The sequence below is a fragment of the Mustela nivalis genome (genome assembly GCF_964662115.1).
Source record: "Mustela nivalis genome assembly, chromosome: 2".
Lineage (NCBI taxonomy): Eukaryota > Metazoa > Chordata > Mammalia > Carnivora > Mustelidae > Mustela > Mustela nivalis.
This window is the reverse complement of record NC_139021.1, coordinates 122,556,399-122,567,235: the sequence shown is the minus strand read 5'-3', so window position 1 is coordinate 122,567,235 and position 10,837 is coordinate 122,556,399. Positions and strand designations below refer to the sequence as shown.

The following is a 10,837-nucleotide window of genomic DNA, read 5'->3' as shown; positions in this document are numbered from 1 at the left end:
AGACCCCAACTGCACAGGATCAACAGAAAAAAAACATGAGAGAGGGAGAGTTGAAGAGAAGTAGAGTAGATCCACCCAAGTTGGGGAGCACCCCCCAGCTCCCTAAGAGTCAGGGGGGACCCTCGGGAGTGCTGCCAGGCAATCCAGCCCACACACCTGCACACCTGTCTCCACCTCCCCTTTCCATCTCAAGATCCACTTGTTTCCTCTCCTCCATCGGAGTCACTATGCTTTCCACGGTGCTGGGCGGCGGGGAAGTGACCATGTTTCTAATTCCTCAGCTTCACTGCAACAACCACTGTTTGCTCGAGCACCAGGCAGCATGCTGGGCTCCTGGCTTCCCTTCTTCCTGATCCTGAGATACAGCGGCAGCAGCAAAGTCTGTGGGGTCAGACAGACCTTCATTCAGATCCCGGTTTATCCCTGGTGTGTGATGTGAAGTGGTTTATTTAACCTCTCTGCTCTTCAGTTTCTAGAACTAAGGAAATGGGAGTGCTAATTACTCATGGTATCGGGCTTTACGTGATGACAATCAAAGCATTCATAGGCTTTTCCTAATGATAGTGACGAATAAAATCCTTTCAATCCCCTGCAAGACCTATAGCGTCTCTGAGTAGCAGGTGAGGTTAAGGGCAGGGTCTGAGGCTACAGGGTTATACCACCTAGAACCAGGATCTAAAACCAGTTTGGTCTGGCTCTAAAACCTATATTCTCTCCTCGCTGCACTTTGCTGACCGAACATCTGTGACCAAGAGGGTTTTGTCCTCAGCGGAAGTCTACTTTGTCAAGTTGAGACCTGCCAAAAGTGCTCCAGTCTTCGCTTGCAACTTCCTTGGTTTTGGACTCGCTCGTCTGACCCTGGCCGGAATCGGAGAAGTTGGGAGGTGAGGAAGGTAGAGGGTCTCCAAATAGGCGAGTGAAATGCAGAAATGATTTATCTCAAATGTCAAAACATGGCTAAGGCCATCGTGATGGTCTTTGTGAAAGACAGTAGCTGTGGAGGAGCCTCAGACAAGTCTCTGGAATTCCTGTCCTTCTCTGGGCCTCGTTGGTCCGATGGGAAGTGTCAAAATCGCAAATACCTTTTCCAGAGCCAGCATTTCTGTCATATTTCAGACCTTTCACTGCTATTGTTTTTCTTAGCTGGAAAGAGAAAAATCTCTTTGAAATCCTATCTCAAGCAGGAAACAAGGTACAATGATCATGCCACAGTCATTTAAGTGCAAAGCCATATGCCATTTATTATGATTCTCATTCAACAACATTTCTCTCATACAAGACTCGTATCATTGATGAATTAATTTTTCAGATGTGTGTTAAATTTCCTTTCTCACATAATTTGGCTTTGGGCAGAATCTAAGGGAGGCTTAGCTAGTTCAAAAAATGCAATTTGAACTCAAATTTTAGAAGCTTATGTAACGCACAATACTGTTGAATAGGTCTGAGTTTTTGGTTAACTTCTAAATGACTCAAATTTGAAGGTCTCCTGCCCTGCCACAACCAGTGGCCATTTCTAGAGACCCCAGGGGACAAATCTCCATGATGCCATAGAAACGGTAGCCATCCTAACAGGATGTTCCTATCCTAAAATCCCCTATGGCTGCTGTCAAATTTTAGTTGCCTTCTAGCAACTAGACTCGGTTCCCTAATTACAAATAAAACATAAATACAGAAGCAAAACCACCAACGAGATATAACTCCCCTATGATTTCCGAAGTGTCTAAAAGTAATTTTATTAAACATAAACTTGAAAAGAGACATTTTCCATGTAGAAAGCATCCAACTTTGGGATTTTGGATGCTTTTCAAATATTGGCTAGAAAAGGTAGACTTAATACATATGTTTTTCTTGTTGCAATTGTCATTTAAACCAAATGGCCTTCCAGTCTTCTGAAAACACTTCTACTTTACATGCAGCTATTAAATCAATATTTGTTGAAAATGGATTGGTGTCAGATACTGTGAGGCACTGGGATCCAGGGTGGGTAAAGCCATCCTCATCGCAGTCTACGCAGTGCTATACGCAAACCAATAATCATAATGGGGTGTAGTGAGTTGAAATGTGGGAGAGACAAGCTGGCTTCAGTTCTGCCCGAGGAAGTCAGGATAGATCACAGAGGAGGTACCATTGGGTTTCAAAGGTGTGTGACAGTTCCGTGTGTTTAGGTGTTTAAAGAGAGCCCGAGAAGAATGACTCATTCAAGGATACCCTCTAGGAGGTAATATGCTAGATTATAATTACAATAATATTTACCATTGCTTATGATGTGTACTTGCCAGGCACAAGAATCATCTCATTTCATGCTCATACTGCCCTAAGAAATAGGTACTTTATTTTCATCCCCATTTTCTAGAAGGGCTAATGAAGGCACAGAGGGATCGTCTAAGGTTTCATGTTAAGTAACAGATCTGAGGGAAACTCTATCAGTCTGATTCTACACCCATCGCTCAACCATCATGTGCAGAAAACATTCTTGTTATTTCTTTGTCTAGTTAAGGTTAAGGAGGTCAAGGGGGAAAAAAAAACCTATCAGTCAAAGGTTGATAAGTGGATCAAAAACAAGGTAATAATAAACCAGAATAAAATTGCAAATAAAGGGGCGCCTGGGTGGCTCAGTGGGTTAAGCCACTGCCTTCGGCTCAGGTCATGATCTCAGGGTCCTAGGATCGAGTCCCGCATCGGGCTCTCTGCTCAGCAGGGAGCCTGCTTCCTCCTCTCTCTCTCTGCCTGCCTCTCTGCCTACTTGTAATCTCTCTCTGTCAAATAAATAAATAAATCTTTAAAAAAAATTGCAAATAAAAAGCTAATAAATATGTTTTAAAACCTGTACTTTCAGCAAACCTGGCTGCTAGAGTAAGGTCATACTGGTGGTCTGTGACTGTCCCATTCACAAAGAGCAGGCTATTTTGATGTGAGTGAATGGACAGCTGACTGTTGTAGAGATTTTCCAGCAGATTCTGGGTTCTCTCTCCCAGAAGGGCCATTGCAAGACAGTATATAGCATTATTTGATCAACAGTTCACATACACAGAAAGGAGTTGGGGCTGAAGAGGAAGAGTGGCCGTTAATAATTACATGCAGGTATTTCCACTTCAGTATGGTCAATTTCCATTGTAAAACAGATCTTTTCAAAAGTAACTTCTTGTTTGAAAACATTAATAAATCTATGTATTTGAAAGATGGTGCCATTTGGAGCCCTGGGCTAGGAGAATCTAGGACCCAGCGCAGAATACTGAGTGGCTCTGGGTAGTTGCGCTATGTTCTCATGGCGTGTCGCCACGGCCTGCCACAGGCTGGCTCCTCAATAAATGGGAATTACTGTACTCTACTGGAGTGACCTAAAGGTAAAAATGGACAGATTTCAATTATGTGTCATTTTCAACATGTGTCTTTAGGCAACTTTGCTCAGTATTATTTTGACCATTAGATACTGATGGAAACAGGAGTAGGATGAACAAATTCTTGTCAAAAAAGAAAATATTTTTGAACTATGACTCAAGAGTTTAAGACTATAAACTTGAATCCAATGAAAATTGTTTTTCTTTTGACTGAAAAGAGACTTTCCAAAGTATGTTCTGTTCTTCGTCTCGACCAAGAATCCATGCCCAGTAAGGGGAAATAGTAGAGGTTAAGAGAAATTGAGAAAATGGTGAGGTCTTACTTGGGGGGGTGAGGTGCAAGCCATTTAGCAAATCCACTCTTCTTATGGTTGCAGAAGTCAGAGTTGATTTGAGAAGCCTCATTTTATATAAAAACAAATTCATGAAGGTTTTAAAGGCAAGAGCCTAGGGCCACCAGGGTGGTTCAGTCGTTAAGTGTTTGCCTTAGGCTCAGGTCATGATCCAGGGGTCGGGATCGAGCCCCACATGGGGCTCCCTGCTCGGTGGGAAGCTTGATTCTCCTTCTCCCACTCCCCCTGCTTGTGTTCATTCTCTTGTTGTCTCTCTCTCTGTCAAATAAATAAATAAAATCTTAAAAAAAAAAAAAAAAAGGCAAGAACCTACAAGCTGATGGCAGGAGGAAAAACAGGGCATACAGTGAAATTCCATTCCCAGAGACCAAAGTTTATTGCTACTTTCTATTTGTCCAACTTTGGGGGATACCACTTTTCAACCACTGATAAACAATGAACAGGTCACTTTGAATTAGATTATTTGGACTCTTTCTGGAGTCAAAAGATAAAATAAATACAAATTTTAAAAAACAGATGAGAGTATTTGCAGTACAACAGTCTATAAAATAATAATTTGATTCCCAGTACCTTCTGAAATAGGGAAAAGAAAGGTAGGTAGAAGCATTGTGAATAAGATGATAAATTATTCGCAATCTTCTGAAATTTCTACACAAAGGTCCAAAATAATCGGGGATGTCTTAGATTAGAAATTGGAGATTATTTTAGTTATGACTTTTAAATACTATATTCAAGATAAGCCTGTGGTCTTGAAATAGTCACACTCAATATGGTCTATCATACTCTTAAAAGTGTCCAAATTTATTTGAAATTTGTTTTTTTTTAAAGATTTTATTTATTTGACAGACTGAGATCACTAGTAGGCAGAAAGGCAGGCAGAGAGAAAGAGAGAGAGGGAGAGGAGGAAGCAGGCTCTCCGCTGAGCAGAGAGTCCCAGGATCTTGGGATCATGACCCGAGCTGAAGGCAGAGGCTTTAACCCATTGAACCACCCAGGTGCCCCTGAAATTTGTGATGCATGTTGTACCCAATAAAAAACACTAGGAATTTTTTTGCTCTGAGTATTGCTGTTGCTAAATAGCTTTCCCCCCAAAAGAATGTCCCTCCAATCCCAAAGAAAAAAACACCTGATTACAAAGCTTCTAGCCATGTAAGAATTAGACAAAACATAAATTAAGGTGCAGTGACACTCATAATTTTAATCCACAGTAAAATCTGAGCACATTAGTAAGCTTGTGATGATACAAGTCTGTGTCCTTCCAGTGACTGAGATCTAAAAGCAGATCTACCATCAAGCAGAAGAGCTAAACAGGAACCACCCATATTCCCATTGATCATGAGTGTTTTGGATGAGACAAGAACATGTTCTTTAGCAAAAAAGACTTACAATGAACTCAAGGAAAGTTAAGTTTATCAGTGAAACATTTTAATTGAAAACATCATTTGTACTGATATGTTTTCAATTAAAATGTTTCATGGATAAATCTAATTTTCCCGAGTTCATACTTGCTTAAATGATCAGTTTCACAAAATAAAATTAGTATATGTTACTGTTATATATATGAAGAAAGAAGAAGACTGGCAGTTTTGAAACTATTTTCCAAAGTTATATAAGCAAGCAATGCCCCTTTAAATGAAAATGGGAGAAATGGAAACAGAAGGAGAAAAAAATCACATACTGTCCTTCCTTCCAAAATTGACCACTGTGATCATTTGTAGGTATTTCTTAGTGTTCTTTTCTTTCCTTTCTCCACCACCCACCCGTAGTTCCATTGTGGAGTTTAATATACATACAGAAAAGTGCATAAAACTTACAGTACAGTTTAACAAATGGTTAAAAAGTGATTGCCAGTGTGGGGCACCTGGGTGGCTCAGTGGATTAAAGCCTCTGCCTTCAGCTCAGGTCATGGTCCTGGGGACCTGGGTTCGAGCCCCACATCGGGCTCTCAGCGGGGAGTCTGCTTCCTCCCTCTCTCTGCCTGCCTCTCTGCCTACTTGTGATCTCTGTCAAATGAATGAAAAAACTCTTAAAAAAAAAAAGTGATTGCCAGTGCAACCACTGCCCAGGACGGGAACTTAAACAGTGTTGGGAGCTCCTCATCCCACTTATCTCTTCCCTTAACCCTCACTGAAGTCACCCATCCTGACATGGTAGCCAATCCCTTGCTTTCCTTGATAAATTTACCTCCTACACAGCTGCCATTCACATATGCACCCCTTAATTGTGCACTCTTTAAAAAAGATTTATTATTTATTTGAGAGAGAGAGAGAGTGTGTGCAGTGGGAGGGGCAGAGAGAGAGAATCTCAAGCAGACTCCATACTGTGTGCAGAGCCTGAGGTGGGGCACGATCTCGTGACCCTGAGATTATGACCTGAGCCAAAACCGGGAGTTGGACGTTTTACCCAACTGTGCCAAGCCAGGAGCCCTTTTGGGGCCTTGCTTTCTAAGACTTTGATATTATGATCATAAAATTTACCCCTGCTTTTGTATGTAGCTATAGCTTAATGTTCATTATTGTGCAGTATTCCGTTCTATGAATTTATCTGTTTATCTGCTAATGGTCCTGTGGGTTGTTGCTGAGTGGAGAGTATGATGAACAGTGGGTGCCCTAACGCGGATATTCATGTATCTCGTATGTACTTTGGAGTGTATGGGTGGTCATAAGGTATGGGTTTCAATCATATTTAAATATTAAACATAATTTTCTTTTCTTTTTTTAAGATTTTATTTATTTATTTAACACAGAGAGAGAGAGATCACAAGCAGGCAGAGCGGCAGGGAGAGACAGAGGGGGAAGCAGGCTCCCTGCTGAGCAGAGAGCCTGACGCGGGGCTCAATCCCAGGACCCTGAGATCATGACTTGAGCCGAAGGCAGAGCCTCAGTCTGCTGAGCCACCCAGGTGCCCCTAAACATAATTTTCTAAGTAGTGTTTTTATTATTTTGTAGTTATAATAACCATCATTTTATTGGATAAATAATCTTCCATTGGTGCCTTAATTTTGTAGCCTGGTCTTTTGTAATAAATTTACTCCTGCACTTTCTAATTTGTTCATAAAAGTGGTACAAAGTCCTAAAACTTATAGAATTTATAGCAGACATACAGTCACATGAACTATGGTCTTATGTAGACAGTGGCATTTTGTTCATTGTCATAGAAGGTATTGAAGCAATTATATTTAAAACAACTCTTAGGGAATTTTTTGGTTGTGTTGTACAGTATGATTGCTGTAGTAGTATTAGCCAATACCTATATCATACCACATAATTATCATCTCTTCTTGTGTTGAAAACAATTAAAACCTAGTCTTTTAGCAAGTTTAATGTTATAATACAGTTTTATTATCTATAATCACTGTAATGGGAATTAGGTCTTTAGAATTTACTTACTAGTTGCAAATGTATATATCTTTAAACATTTCTCAGAGAGAGAAATGTTTAATCAGAGAAATGTTTAAAAGATACAGTGAATGTTTTCCCTGCCAGGAAAACCTTAAAATTCAGCTTAACCTTTCTGTTAAAGTTTTACTGTTTAGCTGCACAAATCTGTGATAAATTAAAATTAAAGTGTCATATTTTCCGAAGTCTGACCTTTGACATCTTCCTGACTTCTTTTAGAAGTTTCTCCAAGCAGGCTCCCTGCCCCTCTACTTTGTACACTACCTCACTATCTACTAAAACCTTTCAATGTGCTTTGACACAGGGACCAAGGTTGCTAAGAGACCACCTGCGTTGAATGCACTTTGTTCAAGCAAGAGCTTGCGGAGTGAACCCCAGGAGTGGGGTTATCTACCATTACCTGGGATCAAGTCAGGTGAGAAATGGGTTTCTACTCACTCATCAGTCCCCACCCGCTACCTGGTCTTTTCCAAACTTCCTATCTCAGTCTCTTGCTGTTGTTGGAGGAAAGTAAAAGTGTCCTTCAGAGCACAGATGAAAGAAACACAAGCTGGAGGCCATAGGAATGAAAAAATCACTTTACAAACTCGTATATTCTTCTCACCCATTGCTTCTGAAACATAGGTGAAAGGAATCTTTGGATGTCAGGGAAATTCTAGGTGTTTACTTTGCCAGTGACTGCTGCGTAGTTTGGGGCATGTCATTCCCTCCTCCAGGATCGGGGCTAGTTATTACAGAACTTAAACCAGATTGCTGAAATGGGAGAAGACAATACCGTAGAAACCTCGTCTAGTCCTCTCTCTTACAACTCAACCTGCCTTTTTGGTTTTTGAGTGAAAATAGCAAAAAGTATTCTTCTACTCCAACATTGCCACTTTTAAAAAGTATTGACACTCCTTTTGAGTGTATAAAAGGAACTCTGAGGCAAGTCTTTGAAAACTGCTTGATTTATTTGACCTTGCATTCCTGAAAAAGGAATTCAGAACGGTTCTAAACGCCCTCCCTGACAGGCGTTCATTTGGTAAAATGTTCCAACAGTGTGCTGAACTCACATTAATACCTTTTAAAATTCCGTAATATTTTTTGAAATTGCTGTTGTTTGTAAAAACTATCTGATTAACACAGAAATGTGGAGGAAATTAAATGTTTGATATCTTGTTAAGTGACCAAAATAATGAGAGAGAGGATCTTGAGGAAAGATCAGGACAATGAAAAATTGTTGCTTAATTAAAAAAACATTTTGTCACCTGCCTTTTTCTGTGTCTTCTAATTCTCATTTCCTGGTGATGCCACCCATATAGGTGGGAAGAATGGCAATTTCACTGATGCCAGTAGAAATGATGGTAAATAACTTTGTAGATAAGATTTCATACAAAACTAATTACATGATAACATGACAAGAGAATGGCCATTCTGCTAGTCCCTTGAACTATTTCTTTTTCTTCCTTTTTTTTTTTTTTTTAAGATTTTGTACATTTATTTGGCAAAGAGAGATAGAGCAAGAGCACACAAACAGGGGGATCAGCCGGCAGAGAAAGAAGCAGACTCCCTGCTGAGCAGGGAGCCCTATGCAGGGCTCAATCCCAGGACCCCAGGATCATGACCTGAGGCTAAGGCAGAAGCTTAACCGACTGAGCCACCCAAGTGCCCCAAGCTGTCCTTTTTTAGAAAGAAAGGCATATTTGACATGTAGAAAAATGTCTGATTATGACATAAAGTGGTCAAAATGAGTGGGTAGAAAATATTTTAATTAATTAGGGGGAAAAGTATTTTAGTTTATTGGTAGGTTACAGATGTGTACAGATGTTCCCTCATCACTATTTTTTACAGTGCAGCTATTCCACTGAAGTTAAAAAATCAGGATTATAAATACATTTATTTCAGGATACTTTTCTCTTTTCCCCCATCAGGGAGCAAGAGCATTCTGGATATGATGTGTAAAAACTGGATATTAATGTCTACTACTATTTCTGCAAGTCCAGAAGATGAAATTCTTGGAAGACTTCTAAAAATTTTGTTTGTTATCTTTGTTGACTTTATGTCTATTATATATGTCATTATAACTTCCTAAAGAACTGAATTCCCTTGCTTCACATGTAAATTTCACATTAATTCCACTGAATAAAATTTGTAGTTTAATTTTTTGAGTGATTTTAATTTGCTAATATTCTAGAAGCCAAAAGGACATTACAATCAAAACAATACCGTGTATTGCTTAGTACCTTAAGGTTTATAAAACATTATAAAAATTCATGTTTTTTTTCCCTAGAAATCTACACTACTGACTTATAAAACTTCTTGACTTTTTAATATGATTGTAATTTGGTATATTGACTAAAATTTATAAGTGTAAGTATGGGTGATTTTTTTTCAGGATGCATAACTATGTGAAATTTTATATGGTTCTATTTTTAACACACCAAGCTTAACATATGACAATCTTTCCATACGATATGCCAGTAAGTTATACTCATTTTCTTATACACTTATCTCATCTGTGTGGAGGTAGGTATGTTTTTCCAAACCCTGGACAATTTTATGTTTCTATCAACAAGAACTTAAAGTTAGGAACAGAAATACCGTAAAGAGATTCTTTTAAGAAAACAGAAGTTACAAGAGAGGAGAGAAAACAGGAGCAACGTGTCGATTTTCTATTTGGGTCTAAAGGCTCCCCGTATGTCATTTAATGTAAGGCTCACAAAATTCTAGGAGACAGCTTTGTTGCCCTCATTTTACAGAAGGAAAAATGGGATGTTGGGGAGAAATATGCTAGCGTGAGACCAAAACGAGGAAGTGACCAGAACCAGGTCTTGGGCCTTCGCAATCCAAAGGTAAATAAGAAGACGAGTGTGATTAAAAACCAATCTGCAGAGCTCAGCTTCTTCTCACAATGTTTTAGTTAAGTCTTTAGGGTTGTATTTTTTTTTTTTAAGATTTTATTTATTTATTTGGCAAAAAGAGATCACAAGTAGGCAGAGAGAGAGGCAGGCTGAGAGAGAGGGGGAAGCAGGCTCCTTGCTTTAGAGGCTTTACCCTATTGAGCCACCCAGGTGCTCCTTAGGGCTGTACTTTTATATCACCACTATTTTCTCATTCTGCATTTAAAAATCTTTTATGAAAGAGACATCAATTACCCTGCTTGACAATGCATTCTCTTTACTTGTTTTCTTGATTTCCTCATTTTCTGACAGTGTTAAAATATAACTGTTGAACTTCTGCTTTTTAAGCTTCTGAAAAGCAAAGGTCACTCTGTCCTTTAGACTTTCTGACTTTTTACATTGGACACACATGCTTCACCAAATTCTGATTTCCTCCATGTGATGACCATTTTCTCAGATTTGGCCCAGTCATTAACACAAGCTTTCATAAGAAGCCTAATGAAGTGTGAAAGGAATCTGGGACCTTTGAGACTTATTACTTAACTGACTCTTACTTAACCTTTCAGTGGTGTTGTGTATTTAACCATAAGCCAAGCAGAGTCAAACTCCTTGCACACTTGCTGTAACAGAAAATCCTACTTTTTCTACACTATACATTCACACCCTTCCTTTTGGATAGAAGAGTCACGTCCTGGGTGCCTGGGTGGCTCAGTTGGTTGAGCGACTGCCTTGGGCTCAGGTTATGAGCCCGGACTTCCAGGATCGAGTCCCGCATCGAGCTCCCAGCACCTTGAGGAGTCTGCTTCTCCCTCTGACCTTCTCCTCTCTCATGCTCTCTCTCACTCATTCTCTCTCAAATAAATAAATAA

At 39.6% G+C, this 10,837-nt stretch overlaps 1 protein-coding gene across 2 annotated transcripts; it reads left to right on the top strand.

The window, feature by feature from the left end:
- Nucleotides 1-753: 753 nt before the first annotated feature.
- Nucleotides 754-9,228, top strand: MRLN (myoregulin). 2 transcript variants are annotated; one of them, XM_082721629.1, is made up of 3 exons: nucleotides 754-884; nucleotides 7,394-7,504; nucleotides 9,000-9,228. In XM_082721629.1, the coding sequence occupies exon 3, from the start codon at nucleotides 9,020-9,022 to the stop codon at nucleotides 9,158-9,160; it is 141 nt and encodes a 46-aa protein (XP_082577755.1). In that variant the 5' UTR covers nucleotides 754-884; nucleotides 7,394-7,504; nucleotides 9,000-9,019; the 3' UTR covers nucleotides 9,161-9,228. The 2 variants fall into 2 exon arrangements, with proteins under 2 accessions (XP_082577755.1, XP_082577754.1); XM_082721628.1 differs by lacking the exon at nucleotides 754-884 and having other exon boundaries at nucleotides 7,284-7,504.
- The last annotated feature ends 1,609 nt before the right edge of the window (nucleotides 9,229-10,837 follow it).